General features: G+C 43.5%; 2 protein-coding genes across 4 annotated transcripts in view; one reads left to right on the forward strand and one right to left on the reverse strand.

Annotated features, from left to right (window-relative positions):
* The first annotated feature begins 6,163 nt into the window (after positions 1 to 6,163).
* The window catches only part of ARNT2 (aryl hydrocarbon receptor nuclear translocator 2), a 173,066-nt gene continuing 155,142 nt past the window's right edge, over positions 6,164 to 24,087 (forward strand). Inside the window, exon 1 of the mRNA XM_071754360.1 lies at positions 6,164 to 6,261. The gene's annotated coding sequence lies outside the window, so the exon portion shown is untranslated. The remainder of the gene's footprint in view (positions 6,262 to 24,087) is intronic.
* The window catches only part of CTXND1 (cortexin domain containing 1), a 35,998-nt gene continuing 18,275 nt past the window's right edge, over positions 6,365 to 24,087 (reverse strand). Inside the window, exons 2-3 of one of the 3 annotated variants that reach the window (XM_071754366.1) lie at positions 14,540 to 14,717; positions 6,365 to 9,784 (exon numbers count right to left, since the gene is read on the reverse strand). In XM_071754366.1, coding sequence (XP_071610467.1) covers positions 9,551 to 9,730 — 180 coding nt within the window. In that variant the 5' untranslated portion in view covers positions 9,731 to 9,784; positions 14,540 to 14,717 and the 3' untranslated portion in view covers positions 6,365 to 9,550. Of the gene's footprint in view, positions 9,785 to 10,066; positions 10,135 to 14,539; positions 14,866 to 24,087 lie in introns of those variants that run through there. The other 2 variants (XM_071754367.1, XM_071754368.1) reach the window with 2 other exon arrangements.

The raw sequence follows: 24,087 nt of genomic DNA on the forward strand, positions 1-24,087 counted from the left end.
GGGGGTTGTCCCTGTTTCCTGAGAAGGAACTCCTCATGTCCCAGCCATGAGCTGGGAGTCTGTGTCTGGTCCCCCCTCAGAAGCAAGCTTGGGGATGCCTTGTGCGTCTTGTCCTGATTTTGGAGAACGGATGAGCCCGTTTCTCTTGTCCTGTGTCCCAGCTTCCCTGTGGTCAGGGAGGGAAGGTGAACTTTATGGTGAACACCAGCTGCTCACCACTGGCAGTCACACCTTGTCACCTAACAGGGGCTGTGGTGAGAATCCCTTTCCTGTGCTCCTGGAAGGCATCTCTTGCCATGGCATCCCCTTGCAGCAGGCACTAAACAAAGCCACATCCCATTTTTTCTCAAGTGCAAAGGGCATCTGCCATCTCCTGCTGGTCTACAAATCAATTTAACTCTATGGCCAAGTGCCAGATCACATCAATTAGAAGATATTACTGACTGAGAGAGCTCAGGAGACCAGATAATGAACTCTGGTACTGTGCAAGGGGAACTTGTTAAATATTTGCTTGGTCCTCAAAGTGAAGAGCCTGGCGAGGCTGTGGCTTCATGCAGAGGCAGCAGCATAAGCAGAGGCTGCTACTTTTCCTTGGCTGCCTTCTTGATCCTCCCAATTGTTTTGCTGAGCTGGGATCTGCAGGTATTTGATGCCATCCTGGGGAGCACCTGGTGCTCATCAGGGATGTGAACCTTTTGGCCATGTAGGAGAGAAAAATTAATTTGAAATGAAGATTAGTGAAAAAATGTGGCAGTGCAGATAAATCACTGCTAAGGGGGCATGGTCACTGAAATGGGCTCTCTTCCAGTGTGCAATAATAATAGTCCTTTTAAAGAATGATACTTGGAGGATCATCTGCAAATCAATTTAAAATTTTAGCCTTAGACATTCCACTATCACCATGAGGGATGCCCTGGCCAGGAAAACAGTGGTGCATTGTTGTTTGTCAAGGAAAAGCTATTTCCCCTCCAGGCTCTTGTGGAAGCTTGAATTTAAACTAATAGGCTCTGACTCAGTTGACAATTTATAGGATGCTTTGTGCTCACTTGGGACCTCAGAGGACAACCACAAGTTGGTACCTTTCCTCTTGGATTTAGAAATAACTTGTGCAGGTCCCCTAAGCACACCTTGGCTTTACTCCTGGCAGCAGCAAGAGGTCACAGAGAGCATTTTTCCAGTGAAGAAATTTCTCTGCAGAAGCAACACCAGCGTTGCACCTTGCTGTATCTGATGTATTGGAATGCAATGTCTGAGGAGAGGGGTGCAGCCCAGCTGATGTTGGGGCAATGTGTCATTAGCCATGGGTTTTGACCTTGATTTGAGACATTTTGCAGCCAGGCAAGACAGCAGTGTAGGTGCTTTCTGGTTGCAAGAATACTTACTGGAGACTCTTAAATCCTTTTCCCTATTTTTGTACAAGGCAAAGGAAAATCCTGTACAAGGGCAATGAATTCCTCACCCACAGCCAACCAAGCTCCTTGCTTGGGCAATCTGGAAGGTGTGTGGTACCCAGAGCCCTGCTACAAATCAACATCTGGCAAGATAGAGGCAGAAATCCCCCCATGCTGTCTCCTGACCAGGAGACAGGCTGCCCTGAGGAGCAGGGTGGTTTTGCACCTTCTGTGCCCACAAATCCTAGTGTCTGGCCAACCACCCTTGCACCATGCTGGGGATATGGGAAGGTTGTCAGGTCCTCCTTGTGACCCCAAAGAGGACAAGGCTGAGCTTCTCTAGCCCAGGGACTCCTGAAGAAGCCCCAGGCTCCCAGAAGGTGAAGATTTTCTGGAAAGGAGCTCAGATACAGCTCTGAGAGCAGGATTCTGAGGTGAGCTGGAGAAAGTCCAAAACTTCCCTCAGGACAGAGCTCAGAGACATCTGCTGCCTGCTGCATGGATGTGGGCCAAAAAGTCAGGAGATGCTAAAAAAAGAGAGAAACTTTTTTTTTTTTTTTTTATGCCCAAGGCCACTTTCTTTTCACCTCCAGGAGAAGGTTGTGGGCTTCATTTGGGTGGGCACAGGGGACAACAGGGTCCTACAGCTGGGCACAGCAAACCTGGAGCCACCAGCACTCCTGACCCTCACCCCTACCAGGGTACCTTGTGCTGAGGGGGAAACAATGGGTAAATTGATCCTGAAATCAACTTACCCTGTAATCAATTTAGCACTGCCCTAAAATAGCATCCACTGCTTTTGCTCAGGCCTACCAGCACCAGCACCAGCACCAGCACCAGCACCAGCACCAGCACCAGCACCAGCACCAGCACTCACTGCCTGGCAGGCAGCTTCCTCGCACACCAGTTTTGGGAATCACTCAGGTGCTTTGGGTAACTCCATCTCTGCTGGGGCAGCTGTGACAAATTTGCACCCTTGGCCTTTAAATTGAAGTTCCTGGAGCTCTCTTCTGGCTTGGGGGAAGTTGTCTACAGGGTAGAGGTGAAGCTGAGCAGAGGTAGGAAGATGCAGTTCTTGGAGGAGCAGCTGGATTCAGCTTTGGTGCTCTTGGTTCAGCATGGGGACCTGGTGCTTAGAAAGTTTGTTGTAGAAGAGCTATTTCAATGGGTTTGACATCCTCTCTACAAAGAGCTTCCCTTCTACATTTGGAGATTTTTGTTGCAGTTAATCTTGAACATGGCTCTCTCTGCTTCTGGAGGTTATTGATTTTATTTTTATCTAAATCTGTTCTCCTTGCTTTGCCTAAATCCTGGCTTCCAGCAAAAATTAAAAAAGACAATAAAACCCAACTAAATCTCTTCTTTCTCTGCCCTGCTGTAGCACCAGGTCTGTGACCTGGGTGTAGCAGAAGAAAAAAATTCCTCCTTGGCTCTTCAGAGGCCTGGAGAAAAAACCAAAACACTTCTGCTGTGTCAACCACCTGGGAGGTCTTGTTGAGAGTTGTGCAACACTGCGTGGGACAAGAGACCCTGCTTTCCTGACCAGAGAAAAGGGAAATGTGCATCTAAAGGGAAACCATGGCTTTATGCTTGCCTGGAGCATCCTTCTTGGTGGCTGGTTTCTTCATGCTTGGTGGAGCTCAGCAGTTCTCAGAATCTTCTGCTGGAGAGCAGTGATCCAGGACGTGAGTAACACTGAGATGTTGGATGGAAAGGTCTTGGAGGGGTGGGGGAGGTGCTTCTGTGTGTGCTGCCTTATCGTGGGATGGTAATACATGCAATGAATCATACTGCCTGATAATGCTGCATCTGGTTGTGATATTTTGCTGGTAAGAAATATAAGGGCAGCCTCTGATACTATTTGAGTGTGTTTTTTTATAGATCCGAGCTCTGTCTGGTTGGTGTGTAATGAAAAAGCTGGGTATAATTTATAGTAGTGCTGTTGGTATAATTAAGTGTCAAAAGGAAAGTACAAAATAAAACCCTGAAGTGTACTTCAGAGTTGAAAGGAAACAATGGATTTTCTGTGTGAAATGCTGGTGTTCATAGTGGGTTTTTTTTGAAGATTCTGATTAGAAATGGATGTGGTATCATAGAAAAAAAATCAGTTTTGATGAAAATGGTCAGATCAGCAATATTTATAATTCCTTCATTAGCTATGCAGTATTAACCCAAACTAAAACACTCAGTAGCTATTCAGGGTCAAGGTGGTGACTTTAAAAGGGGCAGAGCTGGTAGGTGATGTTCACATTGGTTTTGACTTTAAGCAGTAAGGCAGGAGGCCATTCTTCAGGCTTGATTGCTGCTTTTCTTCAGGATGCTCATATCCTTGCTGCTTAGTGATAAAGAGAATTTCTGGAATTTTAAAATTGATTGAAGACTTCAGAAGTACGTGAGGGACATGCTGAACTACTCCTACCGTGCTGCCCCCTGCAAATTTGCAGTGAGCTGCTCCTCCTCCTCGTGTCCCCTCATTCCCAAGAATTCCCCTCAATGCTTTCTCTTCTGTGTGCGTGTTTGGTTTTCCACGAAGGTTTAATTACAGACCTGTGCTTTCTAGTTTTTACTCCATTTGCTCCATGTTATCTAATTAGCAGCTGTAACAGAGGTGGGGTAGACACTGTCAATGCAGAAGTGAAATGCTGCAGGAGCAGAAATCCCTGGTGGCAGCTGAGCCATCACCTGGGTCAGATTGTAGGATCCCCACCTTTGTCAAGGAATAATGAGGGACCATAATGAGGGAACCAAGGATAATGGTTGGGAGCTGTGAGTGCAGGGAGGGTTTCTTGTCCTCCTTCTCTCTGTGTGCTGGGTGCAGGGCAGACTTGCTTCAGGGCTCAGGCAGCTCAGTTTCCCTGCAGAGGGATGGATGCCCTGGAGATGTCACATTCTAGGGCTGGATCTGGGCTGTGTCCCTGGGTTGCTCACCTCTGCTGCCTGCTTGGAGTGTGTGGTGCAGAGGCAACATTGCTACTTGAGAAATCTAGCTAGTCTTAAATATCAAATGTTTCCAAAAACTGCTTTCCTGACAGCTTCAGCACACGATGCAATTTTAATACATTTTTGCTTGATTTCTAGTTTGCCTCCAGGAGCTGCCTGGCCAAGTCCCAGTGCAAAGTATGGAGCTTTGTAACTAGAAAGTGTATCATTCAACGCTTCTAATGCCATTGTGGATTGAATTGAGCCCTGAGAATAAATGCAACCAGGGATCTTAAACTGTGGGTAGTGTTAAAAATATATGTGTAAGTACTGTTTTCCTTCTAGTTAGCAAGAAGGAATAGTAGCCAAAGGGTATCAATCAATTTTAACACAAGGAGTTTTAAAAAAAATAAAGTGCAAAGGCAAAAGAATGTTGGCTGAAATCAAGAATTTCCATTGCAGCCTTAAAGTGAAAGTTAGGGATTTAATATCCTTATATCCCCTGATATGTAAAACCACAAGACAGCAAAGATAACTGGTTTGAAACCTGGCAAATCCTGGTTGGCAAGGTTGGAGACAGAGGGTAAGGAGATGAGTTCGAGTTTTCCACAGCAGGGACAGCTAAAGCCATTGCAATGGTGCTGCTGTCCTGGTGCAGCCCCAGCACCACTGTGGACCAGGATGGAGCTGGGTGTGGGACAGGGGAGCTGGTGCATGGGTGTCACTCCTAGGATTGGCACTTCAGATGCAAGACTGCAGGGGTGGCTGCTCCTTTGGCTGGCTCCTTGCCCCAGCAGCAATGCCCAGACCACATGCAGGTCATGGTGTCACTGCTGTCCTTGGGTCTCTCCAGGTGAAGGTTGAGGCTTTATAGGCTCAGTTATTGCTAAGGATGGAAGCTGCAGGAGCATAGGGGAACAGCATCAATCTGGCTCCATGGAAACTTACTTTAGGGATCTCTAGAAATGTTACTGCCTTCCTCTCTCATACACTCCCTCTGTTTTCTGGGGTCCCAGCTCCTGGATGGACCTGTTAGACACCTGAAGTCTGCTGTCCTCATAGCCCTCCCTACAGGTACCATGGAGATTTCTGGAGGCTGAGCACAGCATTCTTTCCATCAAAGTCCTGTGTTGACCCCTGAGCCCTAGGGATGGGGGTTGAAGATGCCCTCTGAGCCCTGCAATGACCCAGCAAGATGGGAAGATATTTGGAAGGCAGAGGCTGCAGCAGCAGTGCTTGTGCAGCTCCCAGGTTACCATCAATCCCTGCTTCTTTCAGAAAAAAATCTTTATGCACACAGTTCTCCAGGGTGTCTGCCCAAATTCAGCCACTGCTGGCTTCAGTTCAGGTCTACTATTTTAGCCATAGCAACTATGCTGGGAACAGAAGAAAGACTCCAGCCTCTGCTTCTGCCCCATTTATCAATGGGCTTTTGTCTTTATGGCAAACTGGGCTGCAGGCATAAAGCTCCCTGAGGGCTCAGTGCAGGACAGGCAGATATATCAAGTGCCATTCTTCCAGGCATCACAATTCTCTTTCAAAATGAAAGAATTAGCAATTTTCCCCCTCATCTATTTCAAGTGAGGGAGTACCCTGAGCACTTTTTACTCAGCATATCCCATACTCTGTGGCTTCTTCAAAGGGACGCCACAGATGCTTCAAATTCACTTGCTGGCAGGGGGAGTTCCAGTCTCTGGCCATGTTTCTTCTGGTATGTAATTTGTTACTGATAATGAATTGCTGAAATAGAGCATTCTGCAATCCTCCCCTGAAGTGCAGATCTGTTCTGCTCTCAGCTCTTCCTCACTGAGGGAATAACCTGAAACAGCTCCTTTGGAAGGGCTGAACTTCCAGAAGAACCAGAGGAAGACTTGGAGCTCCATCAGCTCTGCCCTGATCTCTGTAGTGGTGTTGCTGCACAGGGAACATCTCTCTCTTCTCGCCCTGCAAGGTGAGCTGTCAGAAATGTAAATTTCTCAAAAATCATGTGAATTTTTTTTTTTTTTAAGGTCCTAGCAAATAGCAGTGAACCACAACAGAGACAACAAGAAGGCTTTCCATGTTGAAGCTCTTTATTGTGTTAGATAAATACACTTGCAACAAGTTTCAATTATTTCCTCTGAGTGCAATCCCTAGTAGAATGGCATAATTTAAAAGAGAAAAAAAACCCAAACCAAAACTAGCAGAGGCACTTGCTGCATGCAGCTGAAACTATTACCAAGCCCAGTGATGCAGTCCCTCTAAACCAGACCCTTCACCAGCCAGGAGCACAGCTTTGCACACCAGGCTTGGGGGTCAGTGTTGAGAGGGAACCTGCTGGGGTGGGCAAGTCCCAACTCTGAATGCAAGGCAAGTCCCAAATCTTTCAGCTTTCAGTGTGATGTTTAGTATTGCTTTTGTGAGGCTGTGTGATTATAACTGGGGGGCTCAAGGAAAGGCAGAAATTGGAATGCTCTTACTTTATCTGTATAAAACCGATCCTATTGACCTTTTTTATGGTCCTGTGAAAAGACTGGACATGAACGTGTGGATGGTTATGCAGACCTTTTTGTCAGCAGAAGGATGGACTTGACTGGTTGTATCAGATACAAGTGCCCTATTAGAAAATAGGGCTACCCATAGGGGTCTTTCCATTAAGATTTTCAGGAAAAACAATAAAATGGTTTGTATAGCTGGCCAAAGGAAAAAAAAATTGGCAAACATTCTTGCAAAGCTAACTTTGTCATTTTTTCCCCCTGCATTCCTAACCCTTTGTTCTCACACAGGCTTTGCTCCTGCAAGGACTCCACTGCTGTCCCTGCCCTGCCAAGGACACAGCACATGACTGACCCTGGTCTCTGTAGTCAGCCAGCTGGCTCAGAGGCTTCAACTTAAGCACATGTGCAAGTCCTTAGCTCAACAGGAGCTTATCAGTGCCACAGGACAAAGCCAAAGAATTCAATGTGCAGATAAAGCCTGAGTGGAGCACTGGCATTGGGAGGGGTAATGACAAGCTCTGTTCTTGCTGTGCATCAGCTGTGAAGCAGCCAGGTGACCTGCAAACTGAAAGCATCTCTAGCCTGGAGATAGACTTTGTTTGTTCTGTAAGTAGATCCATTAATATTCAAGTGGGACACAGGACTTAATGAAAAAAATGGGTTCTAAACTTTCACCCATCCTATGGTATGGATAGATAGACTCACAAACAAGTGAGACCAATGTGTTTGCTCAAAGTAGGGTGAACATTAATGTTCATGCCTGAAAAAATCCTCACTTACTTGTGATCAACTGGCTAGCAGAAACTGAGGTGAAATAACATCCTGATGAGCAATCTGCAGTGGGTAATTGAAGCAGTGGAAGGTCTCTTGCTAGAGAATAGTGGGATTAAAGCCAGTCCTCAAATCTGCCTCCTGAATGGGATCTCCTACAACAGAGATTAGCAAAAAATGTGCAGTGCAAAAGATCCATGCAAAAATCTCACATCCCTCATAGCCTATTTGGGCTGTCTTTAATCACAGTGCTGAGCACCTTACATCCAGACTGCCCTCAGAAATCAGTGGTAAATGTAACAAAGCCAGGTGCTATTTGTCATGACTCAAAGTCCTGCAATCTTAATGAGTGAATAAATGGAGAGCTGGATATATCCTCTGCCTGGAGAGAACTTTCCTCAGTCTGTACTGAGATTCAGACCCTCCCCATTAGTTTCCCAAAGAGGAGCTGTAAATGTGTCCCTTTGTAAGGATCTCCAAGCACTTTTTGGTGTTATGAGACAGACAAAATAATGTCATTGGACCCATTTCACTGATGAGTAGATTGAGGCACATGAAGTGGGCTGTGTGATCATCAAACAAATCTGTCAGAACTGGGAATTGTAACCAACAAGGTCTGCCCAGATTCCTTGCCACAACCTTTGTTTTCACTGTGCTTCACCTTATGGAGGTCAGGTAGGATGGAAAGGTGAAATAATGAGATGCCCTTCTTGCAGATTTGTGCTTACAATTCTTGTCTACTCCTGATGCTTGTTGTGGTTGCAGTACCTCCTCCATAATGCTTCAGCAGCTCCTTACAATCACTGAAGTCAAACACGTAGTCACTAGAAAAGGCAGCAGTGAGCAAACCTTAGGGGGAATAGAGGACATGGGAGTCCCTCAATCCCCAGTCTTCAAAAGGTTAATTTCTTCAACTTCCCTGTTCACTTAAGCCTTCTTGCATAATGGCTGTCTTCATGAATTGAGAGGGGGAAACGTACAGCTATTCACCTTATGAATTTGTGGGAAAATTCTTATTTTAAAGGTGCTGAATTTCTCTGAGGTAGAATGCATGTTATTGCATGTTACTGTATGTAACCGTTATGCTGAGGAGTTTGAGTGACAAAGCTGGAGCAATGTCTCCTTGCTTATTGTTTTTGTCATTCTATTCATATCTCATTCCACTCAAGATGAAGTTGCACGTGGAATCACACTGAAATTCACAGCCAGTTCTATGTAGCTTAAAACAGCGGTGTCCAAGCTCTGCTCCATGGACTTGTGGTGGCTTCCAAGCTCCTCATGAATTATCTTACATTTATGGCTAATCCATTGACACATGGCAGATGATCTGACCAGTGTTTGCATGAGTAGGATAGAGCAAGGTGGTGCTACAGGGTCAGCAGCAGTTCCTGACCTCCTTGGGAACATCAGTCTGAGTGCTGCAGTATCCCAGTCACTGGAACCATGGCAGCAGTGCTGCCTGTGTAGGACCAAGTGAGTAGAGAATAAAACTACTCGCATAAACCTACTTGACCAGGGGTGCTTTAGTGCTTCTACTTAGAGATGATCTTGGATACAAAACTATAAAATCTGGGCCTTTTTTAAACACAAATATAATGACTAAGTAGGATATTTGAAGCAATCTGTTCCCAGGAAACACAAAACCTGTTCCTTTTCTGAATTCTGATTACCTTGGATTAGTGGAAGACTCTGAAGGGGGGAGGACAAACTGTGCAGGACCAAGAGTTATCTTAGGAAAAGTGTGGTGAGTCTTGTGCTACTTGAGTTACAATAGTATTTTCAGTAAAATAAAGGTTGCTGCATAGTATTAAACTGTACTGCCAGAATGGCTTCTTGTTCTCCTGATCTCTTGAGCAAGAATCATTCACACTGTGTGCTCTGATATTGCTGTTGTCCTGCATATCTGGAAATGGCTGTTTGTGTGTTAGCCTTCCTGGGAGGAAAAAGCCTCCTGGATGGCAGCATTTTATGGCTCTGCCTAGAGAAGTCCTTTCAGTCATCTAGATGCTGCTCCTCCCATGTAGATGTTGGGATGGCACTGTAAGGGTCCATGATGACTTTTGCACATCGAATAATCATCACAATTAAGAAGAGGCAGAGGAAAACAAAACATGCTAATGTCAGTCCCTTGTCCACATCAACATACACGGGCTCTGGGGTTGGTCCCTCCATTGCTTCTGCCGCTCTTCATCTGGGTTTATATTTCCTCCTAACATCATCGACCACCTGCAAAACAAACATGGGATCAGAGACCACAGGCTGCTGCCCCTGAGAGTGGGGAAACCCAGGGGTACAGCTGGAAAGAGAAAACTTCCCTGTTTAGTATATTCTTCTAGGGAAACAAACCTGCAGGAAACATCATAGCTTGGGTAATGGTGAGAGCAGTGAACAGGAAAGCCTTCATCTCTACCTTAATTCAGTCCATGAATGCATCTTGCTAAGATATTAGACAATAAAAAATGATGCTAACAAAGAAAAGAGAAGCAGTGGAGAAGGAACACTATTCACCTGAAATATTATCTCTCAGAAGAGGCCCAGATAACGTTCTTGTCTCGGCATTTTCCAGTCAGAAATATTTCCTCTCCTCTGCTGCTGTGAAAGAGCAGACAAATGGCAGAGAAAATGGCAGAGAAAACTTTCTATCCTGACTTTTCCTCTCTGTCCAAACATCCCTCATCTCTCACTGGTGCAAAGCAAAGTGAAAATTATGTGAATTTATTTTCTGTAACATTTAATCTTTGGTACTCAGAGTTTCTCCAGGGCAATAGAAGATTTTTAGGAGCGATAAAACTAAGTGGGTGTTTTATCACCTAGAGAGGTACAGAGGATTATGTGATTAGTATAAGGATTATTTTATTTGATGCAGATGCCTGCGTAGCTGAAAGTCTCTTCTGACCTCCTTGTCTGAATCCATAACCAAAATGACTTCAGCAGATATTGACTCCCTTCTGCCTCTGCAAATTTGCCTCCAGGCTGCTCACACAAATTGCTTTGTATGATGATGCTGAAGGAGAGGAACTGCCCTGACTTAGAGAATGAGTCACTGCCCAGGGACTGGGGAAACTTTTCCTTACATCCACCTTTGGTCAAGGTAAGAGTTAGAAGTGTTGAGGGCTGCTGTTGTAAAAGAGCAGGAATATGGAATCCTCCTTTAAAATAAAAATCACACATCAAAGCTGTTCACATCAATGCAATAACCAACCTGAAAAACAATCCCTGCTTCATATGGAGAAGAAAAATGGGAAAGGGAAGGTACTGAACCATAGGGAGAATTGGGTGAAACTTTGGTATCAAGTAGTCCAGTTGCTCTCTCTAACCTCATTGATGCAGTGAGGAAATCCCAGGTACAGGTTTTATCTATGGAGTCAGGTTTGCCAGGTTACATTTCCAGTGAGCTGCTGCTGCTTCTGGCAGGGCTATTGCAGTAGCAATTCACATCTGGCTGGATCATTGTGTTCATCATCCTGTACCAGCTGTGAGTGGGTGACCCAGTGACTCCTGACCTCTTGTACCCTGGGTGAACTGAGGACCTTTTATTTCCAAAATTTGTAATTCCTTCTCTCTCTCCTAATTTACTCCTTTTCAAGTAGTTTTCCAGTTTCACCACCTCTTAGATCCTACAGGGCAAGTATAAATCAGCTGGGCCCTCCAGTCTATTTCAAGCACAAGGATGGCAGATTCTTTTATTTCCTGAAAGCACAGAAATTACTGTGACAGCTGGTCCTGCAGCAGGGAGATGAAAGAGAAGCTGATGACACAGTGAATGAAACCAAGCAGACAGCACATGTGTTCACCAGTTAGATCCTTAGGATGGACCAGCAAGCTTGGGCCAGTAAAGAAATGGGTGAGTAATGGGAGCAGAGCTATAATGCTCACCTAGCCTGATCAGGTGTCAGGCCAGATCAGAGCTCTTTTATTCCCAGAAGATCCTTCCTCATCACTCTGTTTCACCAGCCAAGAGGTCTTACCTTACAGTTTGTAACTTCATTTGGTGAAAGAGACTTTGTCAGCAAGGCTGGGTTATAAGTATGGATACTTTTTCTTTTTGTGCAGCAGCAGCAGAAAAAAAGATGTTAACAGAACTACTAAGATAGCCCAGTCCTTCCTGATATACCCGTATGAAGTTCTGGCAAGGATGGATTTGATTCCACACTGTTACCTCCTGCAGAAAACAGAACTACCTGGTAATTTCCATCAGTACTGATCTCTGATGAAAAATTGCATTTTCAGTCAAATGTACTTTCTTCGAAAAGATGCATCATTTACTCAGAAAGTGATTCAAACTTTCAAGTAGAGATTCATCTCTTGTAGATTTTTTTTTTCCTCTTCAAAATGGCATCACACGTTCCCATGGAAGTTGTGGTTCAAGTGTTGCATCCTTCTGCTTGCCTCTGCTGTGGCTGGGTGATATTTCCTATGAAACACCTGAGCTATCCTGCAGCCCCTCTCCTACTGGGAGGGAAAAGCATGTGCTGGATAGGGTCTGGCAGGCAGAAAGCTTTACCCAGAGGGGAGAGTGAAACCTATGGCATTTAGGTTGCAGTTCACACAGAAAACTACAATGAGTCTAATGGTTTCAGGTTTAGGTTGATCTGATTTGTCAAAAAGTTTTTTTTTTTTTTTTTTTTTTTTTTTTGTGTTTTGTGTTTTTTGGGTTTTTTGTTTGTTTTTTTTTTGTTTGGTTGGTTTTTTTTTCAGTGGGAATATAAAGATTTTTTCCAAAAAGCTGTATTTTGAGGCTGTATAAATTGGATATTTTTCCTCCTGCTCTCCCCATAAACTTCAGGCTGTGACTACAAGTCTGAATTAAATCATTAGCGATGGAGAAGGTATTTCCTGGGGCTGGCCAGAAGGACCTGGTTTTCCAAGTTGCTTTCCTTGCTCAGGGCTTGACTGTTCATCTGAATTTGTCTGTGCACCAGCAGTGTGAGAGAGGGAAACCTCTGCAGGTCCAGCTTGTCAGAGCTGTGCCAACATACTGCTGGTGCTCATCCCGTTTGCAGGGTGGATTAAGTGTCAGAAGGCATTTGGTGATGTTCTGCACTGTTAGTTATTGCAATAGCATTTCAGCAGCCTTGGCAATATAGAGACATTTACTAGCTCTGTACAGTTCTAGGTGCTGGAACAGGCTTTGTGTCTGAGGCAGTTGTCTCCAGATTAATTTGTTGTTGCTGGAACATCCCCCTGGTATACACCAGGCAGACATTCTAGACCAGAAGATGGTCCCAGATGTGGAAGGGGATATTTGCACACATTCACCAGGACTCATTACCCTTTAGAAAGTCCAGCTCCCTGGTCTTATAGTCAATAAGCTGTTTGATCTAACATTTCCCAAAAATCCTTCAGCACTGCTGCAGCTAAGGATCTCCCTGTGGATAAACCTGTACACAGGTAGGGAATAAGCTGGTTCCCATGTGAATATCCACTCTGTCTTGTGTCTCCCAGCACAAAGAGGGGCTCCTGCAGGGCAGCTCCTGGCTGTTCCCTGCTGTCTGCCAGGTATTTGTGGTCTTCCATTTCTGTAATAGCTGAACAATTTATTCTGCTTATTTTCCAGTTCCTCAGCCAGTTTCTCAGTCTCACCTTTCATTTCCTCCTCCACTTCCCCCAGGCTTGGAGGGGGTGCGTGGAAGGGTCTTACAGGTTGAAACACAACTGGACCATGCTGAAGAAGACCCTGCTTGCATACCCTACCATCCTCCTCAGCCACAGGGGAATGTGCTGTGTATGTTAGCAGAAGGGTTTTGCAGATCCTTGTCTGGCTTGTGAAATCCATCGGTGCTATTGAAACTACCTCTTGCTTTGGCTATGAGCTGGCTGGATGGATGCTTTGCTCTTATTTACCAGCACTGCTGATGTTGACAGCATATGTGTGTGGAGCATGGAGTGGGGAAGATTAGCAGAAACAATTATAAAGGTTCACACTTGAATGGTCATGTTTTCGCTGAACTGTAGAAAATTACTTTTTTCCAGCTTGCCAGAACCTCGCTGTAGATTTTTTTTTCAATTTCTTCACATTTGTTAAACACACTATTTAGTTTGAACAACACCAACAGATGGGGGGGCAATCTCTGGTTCAGATTAAGTTTAGCAGTCTTGAGTGTACTCTCTTCTGTCCATCCTCAGGTGTTTCAATGCATTCTCTCCCCCTCTGAACTTCTCTGAAAACAGATGGGTGCTGCAGGCAGCCTCAGCAACCCAGGGAAGCTGTGCTGGGCAGTGAAATTCCATACCAAAAGTGACTTTGTGCACTTGGCTCCCTGTGGCTTACATAGAGCCAAGACCAGGCAGCAGCTGTGTCTCTTTGGAGAGGTTGGCATCATGTAGTTTGGATGCCTTGGTCCCTGCAGCTTGCTCTTGTCCAATCATTCCTGCAGTCAGGAAACCCTGCAGCCTGGCAGTCCTGTGCCACAGTCAGGCATCATGGCCTGGGCATAAAGAACGTGGGGACCTCACTGAAGAGTCTCTCCTGAGCATCTGGTCTTTGCTCTGCTGTTTGTTTTGTGTTTCCAAGTACTCTTTTCATCAGGAAGGGGAGGATATATTTCACAGAAGAGAAGATGTATTAATCTTTTATCAGTTTGTGTACAGAAGCAGACAGAGATATGTTGGCATCCTGCAGTACACCAGCTCTGTTACAGGTTCAGTTTAACACTTGTGCTCGTTGGTGTGGCTGAGTTTCACGATCACCATTACCTACACAATATACTTTAAAATACAGGGGATTTTTTCCCAAACCTGGCAATCCTGGCACTGTCACTTTAAATATAAGGTAACGATGTACCCTATATATTGCAGAGCTGTCTAAATCATACCAGTTCCTAGGCTGGTTAATCATGTTTCTGCTCATCATAAGCCATAGGATAGATTTCAAAACATTATATATTTTTCTTCTATACTCCTTTCCCAAAACAGTAGATACATACAGGGAGGGGAGGGATGAAAAACTATACAATTGCATATATGCAAGCACATCCCTACCTTCCAGCCCTGGGTAGGCAGCGTGTCACATCCCAGCACAGCAGCATTGTGGAGTTGAAATCTTGACTGTAGTCATATTTTAAAAGTTTTGTCAGTCGGTGTGGCTTTCACGGCCTTCAGGCTCCACTCAGGTTCACGTCCACCCAGACCTGGAAGCAGTTCTGCTCACCGGTGTGTTCTGGAAGAGAAAAAAAAAAAGAAACAATTACAATTCAGAGTTGCTCATCTGGCAGGATGTGGGCGTTACGGAGTCGTTGAGCAGTTGGGAATCGCTCCAGTGACAGCCCGAGGCAATTGGATACAGTCATGTGCAAAAGGGATTTGTTTGCCAGGCATTCCCTAGAAGAACGTTGAGGATGCAAAAAAATCAGAAGCAAAAAAATTCGTTCATAGTGAAAAAAACCAACCAGGTCTGAATAGCTCCTGCACTGGAGTCTGAATCTCTAGTTAGTATTTTTAATTTTTAATCCTTTTTTTTTACAGAAGTGTTCAGAATTGAAATCAAATGTTTCATTTGATTTAAGCAAAACTATTTGATTAACCTGAGCTGATACAGCAGGGCTTAAGAACTCTATCGATTTATTTATTTATTTTTACATAAAGTAATAAAAAAGTAAAAAAAAAAAAAAAAAAAAAAAAGGAATAAAAAAGTAATTTATTGGTTTTACACAAAGTAATTTCAACCAGACAAATTTGCTGGATGATGACCCCATTTCCCCACTTAATATTGTTAACTCTCTCAAGTTTTATATGTCCCAGAGTCCAGACCACATTTATGCTGAGTTCCTCAAACCCTGCTGCATCACCACAGTCAGACAAAGGGTAAGAAAATTTGATTCTCTTCTTGGGGAACTCAATGTCTGGTGAATTTCCATTCCTAAAGCCCTAATTAGACCAGAGGATGAGAAGTTGAACCTGGTGCTCAGACACATGGTACCACTAATCGTAGCCTTGTCTCCTGCTCACCAGCTCAGATTGCTTAAAACCTTAATTTTTTCATTGCTACATGTGCATCAGGACCACATCTACCATGTTAAGGTCTCTGAACACAGACCAAAATGACAGCAACTGTTCCAGGGAACTTATAGTCTGTGTGAAATAAAAACAATACTTGGCTTGGAAAGCACATGGTGAGACAGGGAATGGCTGGGGACCCAATGCCAATGACCCAACACCTTGAGTATAAGAGGGACAATGAAGTTTACTTTGCAGACAGCCTCTGTAAGACTCCTCTCCCATCTTTGAAGGGGATTTGGATGGTGACCACAAGGGACATATCCTGGAACAAGGGCTAACAGGAAGCATGGGTTGGCCTTTTTGTGACCAAGATAGATGGTGAGAACAGCTGGGGAGAGGCTGTCGTGGCCTTTGAAAGGGCAAATGGCTCACACATGGCTGGGAGAACCTCTGAAGGAAGGAGCACGGTATGATGTCTGCAGTACTATTTGGAGCAGTGGTAGAGTGAGAGATTTGTCCAAGTGGGAGGAGATGAGATTTGGGTAATTAAAAGCCTACCTGGATGTTTTCAGGATGGTTACTCTGAGATATTGGTATGGAAAGGAGATTTAAGGTGTAGGATGTGAAGGCTGAAGAGAAGAACAAGCCAACTGTAACCCCAAATCCCAGGTGAGGGGTTTTGGCAGGACAGGGAGTTGCTCGATCGAAGGAATAGAGGTGAACAGCCAGGGAAAGAAGGTGAGGTGCTGCTCAGGAATGTATTTTGTGTGTGTCAAATGAGCTCGCCTTGAATTGGATGTTCAGATCTATAAAAGTGCAGTCTGGACACTTAATCACACTCTAGTATTCCTGGCAATCTAGTTTTCATTAAAAAACTCAATGTCTTTGAGCAGAATCAAATGCTGTGGATAGATATAGACAGATGAGCTGCTTTCTATATCCAGGGAGCAATAATATGACCACTACCTTAATTTAAAAATTAATTGTCCTTTTATACCTATAGGACTTCCAACAGAAAATCAATATTTTATATCAGTAACTCTGGCTTCCTCTGAGCATGATTTCTCCTATGTACTTGTAACACACAGGCAGGTGTAATCTTTGTTTTTAACCCACTATTTGGTGGTGGTGTTTTTTTCTTGTGTGTGTGTTGTTTGTCTTTGGTTTTGTTGGGGGGTTTTTTTGTTTGTTTTTTTATTTTGGGTTTTTTTGCTTGCTTGCTTTGCATATTGACTTCAGATCTTTATACTCAGTTTATGCAAACTCATGTATTTAATCTAGTGCAGTCACTTATGGTCAAGAGACAATCTTCCCTTAACACACTTGCTTTTAATCAGTCATAAGCTACTGGGTGTTAATATTCCCTCTGAAGACTAAACGTGTCATTTGTGGGTTCTTAAAACGATGAAAACAAACACAAATATGGGTAAAGTGTTAAAAATTTATTTTGCAGAAAAGTTTCCTCCTTACACAACCTCATGGAAAGAATAAGTTTCGTTTTCATTGAGAAAAAATGCAACATGCACTTAAAATAACTATGGGTTGCTTATAATTTGAGGTTGCTTATAATTTGAAATAATTTCTCACTCAGAGACCTTGTGGTATTAATTGTTAACAAAAGATAAAAACATAGATGGTTGTGCTCGGGAGTGTGTTGCTGTTTAGAGCTATTGAGCAAACGGATGGACAGTTGGGTTCTGGACAGAGAAGTTCCTCTGGTCTCCCAAAGTTCACCTTGCATTAGATAATCCTTGATTAAGCTTTACTGAAGTGGGAGCCTGAGGACTTCCAGGAGCTTTTTGCAGAGAAAGAGACTTGAAATGGTAGTCCAGGGGTAACAGGGTGGGGTGGAATCAGTGATGGACCTTATGAATTCCTGGCTACTGAACACTATGATGGGAAGCACTGGGAGTTGACCAACATCTACTTGATAAACATGGGCAGTAAAGCCAGGACTGAACCTGGAATGTCATCTTTGTCAGCTGCTTTACAATCCATAGGGGAGCAAAAGGATAAAGGACTGGTAGTGCTCTCTGAGCCCCCAGTTCTGGATGTTTTGATCCATCTTACTCATAGTGTCATCAGCTGCTCAGGCTCTGAGCAAGGTGTGAGCCAACAGCTCAACCCTGGGAGAGCTGTGTCTCCTGTGCATGCTGCAGGGCCATTTCTTTGGTTCCCTATTTGTATTTCTACTGTGGATGTGAGAGCTGCAGTGATTTTATTAATCTTAACATTATTCCACCCATCCTCCTGCAGTGCTCTCTTCCACCCGGGGGAATGTTGGGAACATTGATTCATCAGGTACTGGAACTCTTTAATAGATCAAGCCTGGAAAATGCAAAGCAATACCTGTGATATGTCGGGTTTAGATGGGCTTGAAAAAGAATGTCTGGCTGCAGCATGACCATCTTTCCCTCACTGTGCATTTTGTTAAGGAGTCTGAAGCTGCTTTTCTTATCACTCAGTGCAATGAGGTGCAGTGTGTGCATCCCCTCAGCAGAGTGAGTGGCCAACATAAAGGAGTCTTGGAGAAACAAATTGATTTGGCATTTAAGGAAAGGCTTGTAAGGTCTGAATAGATATGAAATAACTTTAATGGGGTATCTACTGTTTGAAGTCTGCTGTTTAAATCCTATGGACAGACACAAATGTGCCTGTTGGTCCTGTCAGTTATTGAAATCAAAATATGGCTGCTAGCCAGGAGAACTACAAGCAAAGCTATGAGGAAATTCTTCACTGCAGTGAAGCCGACAGGGAGGGATAAAGAAAAAGTTTTCAACTCCTTCTCTGAAGATTTAATTATATTTTTTAACTTTTTTTTTCTATGTGGTAGAACAGCAGCTCCTTATTAGATGAATATCAACATTTTGGTGGTGGTATCCAGTATTCTCTAACTTGAAGGCTATTTTCCAGACACAGATCTTCTGCCCTTTTGTCTTGAAAAGCTACATATGCTTGAATCAGGTTGAGGCTGTACCAATGTTTTGACATTTGGGAAAAAGTATTGTGGATGAATGCTTACCAAAATAGCTGGGGTTCCACCTCTGGAACTACCTCAAACATTGTTGTGAATAAATCACATAGCCCTGTTTCATTTCAGAAATGCTTATTTTAAAATAAGAAGTTAAATTCTCACTAATTAAGAAAAGTCCTTGTCAAGAAGATATTAATTTAAAAAGTCAGAGGCAATACAGCAAAAGAAAAAGTTGCAGGTAGCTTTGCTGTAGTAAAGGATTTATGTTTTGTGCATGTGAGTACTCATCAATTATTCCTGGTAACTAATTCATCAGTATTTTTAATACAGGCTTTTCTCAGACATGTCAGAAATTTACAGGGAGAGGAATTTGATCAAATAATTGCAAGCAAAAGTAAAGCTCAAAGTCCAGAGAGTGATTTGGTTCAAACCAAAATGACACAAGATTAGCACTGGGCTCCCACCAAAGCCCCTGCCAAAATTGTTGCAGCGTGTTAACTACTTTTGGTGATAATTTGCCAACAGGAGAAGTAGAAATATTATTTAGTTTTTCTCTGTTTTCTTTTCTCAAGAGAACAGGTTTTCTCTTACTACTATAAGAACTAGGAGAATGAAAATTGGCCCATTTTCAGAGACACCGAATGCCTGGAGCACCATCTGGAATTGGTGTGACCAGCCAAACAACCCAACATCACAGAAAATCTTCACATTTTCAGACCCCCCCTCTTTTTTGTACAGTCCTGTATGTGAATACTGCACAAAGCTGCTTTCAGATGAGAATCCAGTTGGCATCCAGATAAACCATATTTTCAACTGTGTCCCATGGATGGATTGCATCTGCCTCCAGAGAGAGGCCAGATGATTCTTATTACAAATGAACCAAGACCTTGAGACATGCTTTATATTTCCATGACAGTACTGGCAGGAGTGAAGGATCCTGGTAAGAATTTAAGGATAATTGAACTCTTGTATCCAGTTCTGCAGGAAGATAACAAATAGAGCAGCCTCCAAATTCTCTGTATCACTGAGCAAGGGTGGGAGAAAGGGTAAATGTTCCTTTGCTCACAGGAGTGGGATCAGTCAGGATCAGCAATCTGTCCCAGCTCTTTGTGGTCTCTTGTCGTGCTCAGGACCTGTGCTCTGTGTCTGTACAAGCTCACGACTTTCTTGGGATTGAGGCTGGTTAGCAAAGTGCAGCCCATGCAAATACTGTTCAGCTTTCCTGACCCCTGTGATGGGTTGCTATGCTGTTCTGTGGCTATGTACAGGGATGGCAAAACCTTCTAAACTTTCAGCATCTTTTGGTTGCAGAATATATTTGAGAAGTGCCAGGCGGGTGGGTGTAAAGTAACATTTTTGTTAAATCAAAGACAGACGGGAGTCAAAAATTATCTTTGAGAATATTCAAGCAGTTGGCTGCTTTCTGAATGGGCTTTGGTGGCATGAGGTGGGCAAAGTACTGAATTAGTGACCAACAGCACAACCTGACATTGCAGTCTGTCCAAGTGGTGAAAAACAACAAACGGCTTTTGCCTGGGTCATCATCACTATTTCTGGGATGTGGTCCCTGGATCACCTCAGTCTGCAGCTCTTGGCCACCCGAATGCTGGGTGGCTCCCATAAAGCAGCTCTGACCTGTGCTGGTGATGGCTTTGACCATAGCTTTGTTTGTGCTTGGGGTTTTTAGGGATGATGAATGTCTTTTCATTCCCTCCTCCCCTCTGACCCCCCTCTGCAGTGATAGTATTACCAAGTGCAGCCCGTGGCCTGAGCTCTACCTGTGTTTCCACATGCTTCTTCTCTGATTATACTCTAAGTACATGTGCAGCCACTTCATCACATCAAGAAAGGCCCTTTCCTCAGATGGAAGCTCATTGACTATTCCATAAAGCTTGTACTCAGAGCCACACTTTAATTAAGACTGTATTGAAAGGAGCTTTGATTCCAGCCATGTATTACAGCCTGATGTTGGTTTTTTGTTGCCACCGCTGCAGGTTATTGGAAGTGTAGTCCTTGATTAAAAAGATTGTGTGCAATTACATTCCATCTCTACATCTTCAGCTAGATCAGTAGCTTGTCAGTGGGTCATTGGGAATCAGACTGCCAGAACCTTTGTACATGTTCAATTTATAAAAGACCATGTTTCTGGCACAGCACCTGACAGCCAATACCTTATTAATGTGCCATTAGCCACAAGGAACATTTTTAAGCGAACAGAATATAGAGGGAGCGCTGAGGGCTTGTCTGAACTGACTCAGCAGTTTGGAAGGTCTTCTCTCCTTTGCAGGGATCACACCAATTTTTGAATATGCTCAAATGTCCTGAGCTCAAGTGCTGTTGTGTTTTGTTTTGTGTTTTCCTCCCAGCCACTTTTATTGTTCTGGTTCTCAGTGGACTGAGATTGCTGTAATTTGAAAGCAAGTCAGTGGGCCTGAGGAATAGATAGATACCTTCTATTAGGGAGTTCTCTTTAGGATGGCTTAAAAGGATCAAAGGGGTGATTAATTGCTTGACAAGGGCCTGAAGAAGGTGGGACTCTTCAGGAAAAAGGTGGTCAAGTTATATGTTTGAGCTTGTCATGGTTTAAGAAAAAGGCAGATGATTTATACAAAATCGCAGATCAAGTGGATGGCAAAATGGTTTCCTCCTAATTAAAAAAAAAAATAATCTACAGTTTCCCAAACAGGGGAACTTCACAGCATTCAATGGCAATAGGAAATCAGCTTGAAACAGGAAAAAGTACTTTATTCAGCAGGTAGTGACTCCCTGGCACTTGCTGACGTGGGGGACTGGAGACAGTAGCAGGAAAGCTCAATGGGAGTTTCATGAGTTATGGACAGATCCATGGGTAAATCCTGAGAGCACAGATCAGGGGTGTTCCCTATAACCCAATAGTTTTCTATGTTGGAGGACAGACAGACAAAGGTGGCCAGGCTTGCTAGAGCCCCCCAATGAGCACCAACTCCTGACACTACTAGAGATGGAGTACTGGGCTGGGTGGACCACTGGTCTGACCCAGCAACAGGCTTATGTTCTTTTTTTATTTGATAGTTGATGATTTCAGGCTGGCTCCTGGAAACTTTAAAAAAAAAAACAAAAACCAAAACTTAAAATAAGGGGCTGATCCAATGTCAACTTCAATCTCAGTATATACCTTTAAGTAATATAGCCCTGATACTTTTAAAACCAGGCACAGATTTTTGCTTCTAGGTTAATTCTAGCTCTTTACATTTACATATTAGCTCAATAATGAGATTCCTCAAAAGCTTTTCATGCATGAAAGGAAACTATGAATAATAAGGTGAAATGTGTCCCAGTGGTTATTTCTGCCTGCCCCCTGACTGCTATTTGTTTATTTATTGTCACAGGCTCATTTTATGTCTGTGCTCTTGGAGACTTAGTTAATTGCAAGTGCAGGCCATGGAGAATGGTTGTCTTGCAGAATGCTTGACTTTGGGCCAGAAAGAGGTACACATCTAACAGATAGGTAGAAATTACATCCTCAGATTCTTGTGTCCTGAAAAAGATTGAATTACCTGTGAACACCTTCTCTCAGGACACTTAATCAGTATGGATCATCCAGCCAATGAGCTTTAACACTATGCAGGAAGCAAGGTAAAATGCCATTAGGATTAACTAGATTTTCCTGCCTTGTTTGGTGTACTTCTGTGTTAAGATTTAGGTTAGAGAGTACCTGGGCTGCAGTCATACCTCATTACACAACTATCCATCTTCTAAGGTGAAGTTTATATATGGATAATTGCAGAGCTGAAACTGGTTTTTAGGACTAAATGTTCCTTCTCCTTGGATTGTTTTGCCTTCTTGATGGTCCTATAGCTCTGGGTTATGGTAAGGAAGGACTTCACATCTCCCAGAGGTCTGATGTGTCAGAGCCCAGTCTGGGAGCATCTGGAAGGACAGAACATTCATTTCCAAACCCACACTTATTTTTCTGTTGCTCATCTGCAGTTCTGGCTGGGTTTATTCCATCAGTGCTGGTTTCAGAACCTGCTCCTGTGCCAGCAACACTCAGGTTTCTTAAAGCAGGGTTTTGACTGGGGAGGGGGGAGAGTGAAGTGGAAGAAAGAGCCTTTATAACTCCATCATAGTTCAGCAGACATCTTCTCTTAGAAGATGAACAAAGGCAACTGGTTTTCATCAGCTTTGCAGTGTTTCTGATGTTAGCTGATGAAGAGAACTAACAAAGCCTGTGATCTTCTCCCCTGTCATTGCAAATTAACACAAAGAATTATCTGGCAGCAGTGGCTAAGGGGAAATGGGTTCCTTTTTACTCAAAAGAAAAACCTATTTTTGTTTGGTTTGTATTTTTTGTTTGGTTTGTATGTTTGTTTTTTTTATGAGGGGGGGGGAGGAGGTTTGGGGTTTTCTTTTCTCCATATCGACATGAAAATTAGACCTCTTTGTGTGTACAGGCTGGGATGCAAAGGTGTGTGAGGTGTTCAGGTTTTGTGTGGTGGGCACTGTGGCAGGGCACAGGGATTCTCTAGATTCTCTGTGGCAGGACAGAGCCTTGTTTTACTTCCAGCTGGCTTTTTAAGGGAGGATTGTTTGAGTCACCTGTAAAAGGAAAGCACAGACCTTGATTTTAGCAGAGTTTAAGAGTTAAAACTTCTAAAGGAAGGCAAATAAAATCATAAAACTTCTATTTGTTATGAGTAAACTTAAAATAACTAGTAAGAACTAAGGATAATATACTAAGCAAAGATACAAACAACCCCATTTAATACCAAGTCAGATCAGTGCCTGACAGTGCTGGGCTTTCTATTTAAGCCTACGTTGCAAATTGAGTTTTACTTGAGCATCTCCACCCATTTAAATGGGATGGGTGGGCAGCAGTGGAAAGCAGCCTGAGACTGACATAAAATTTGGTTCTTACAAATACACCAATCCTCAATGTCTGAAAGATGTGTGTTAGCTGCTTGCTACAGAAGACAGAACGTGGGAAGGAGGCTGGTGAGGCTTCTTTCAAGCAGCTTGATGCATGTAATGTCACCAAGGTCATCAAACCTGGAGTGACCCCCTGAGTAAATAATGGGGCTCAGATGGTAGAGCTGTCCAGGGCATCTTGCCTTGGTTGAATGACCATGGCAACTGCAAACCATTCAAAAGCAAAGAGATATACAGTACTGAGCTAGAAAACAGCATTTTATGGGCATGGTGAAATATGGTCTGCACATGGCTGGGTACCTTTCTTATTTGAATGACTTTTCCCTAGCAGAGAATAATGTTTGGCTTGCATTTACTTGACTGTGAGCACCCTTGAACTAAATTAGTTTTGTAAATGCTGGGCTGGCAGTGGGTGGTTGATTTCTAGAGAAATTATTTTCCTAATAAAATGCCTCATAAAAATGGCATTGACTTCAGCCAGGCAGACTGAGGGCAAGTAGGAACTTGATTGTTTCATTGTTTTTTTAACCCATTCTTTTGGGGCTAACCAAAATACAAATGCTTGACAAACACCCCCCATAAGCAGGAAAATAAAGAGCAGTAAAATGCCCATGGACACCTGGTATGATAAGGTCTGAGGAGAAGGAGACCCAGTGTGATATTTGGACTGAATAAAGTTTGTGCTTTCAAGACACATGTGTGAAATCCA

The sequence above is a fragment of the Heliangelus exortis genome, chromosome 11 (genome assembly GCF_036169615.1).
Source record: "Heliangelus exortis chromosome 11, bHelExo1.hap1, whole genome shotgun sequence".
NCBI classification, from domain to species: Eukaryota; Metazoa; Chordata; class Aves; order Apodiformes; family Trochilidae; genus Heliangelus; species Heliangelus exortis.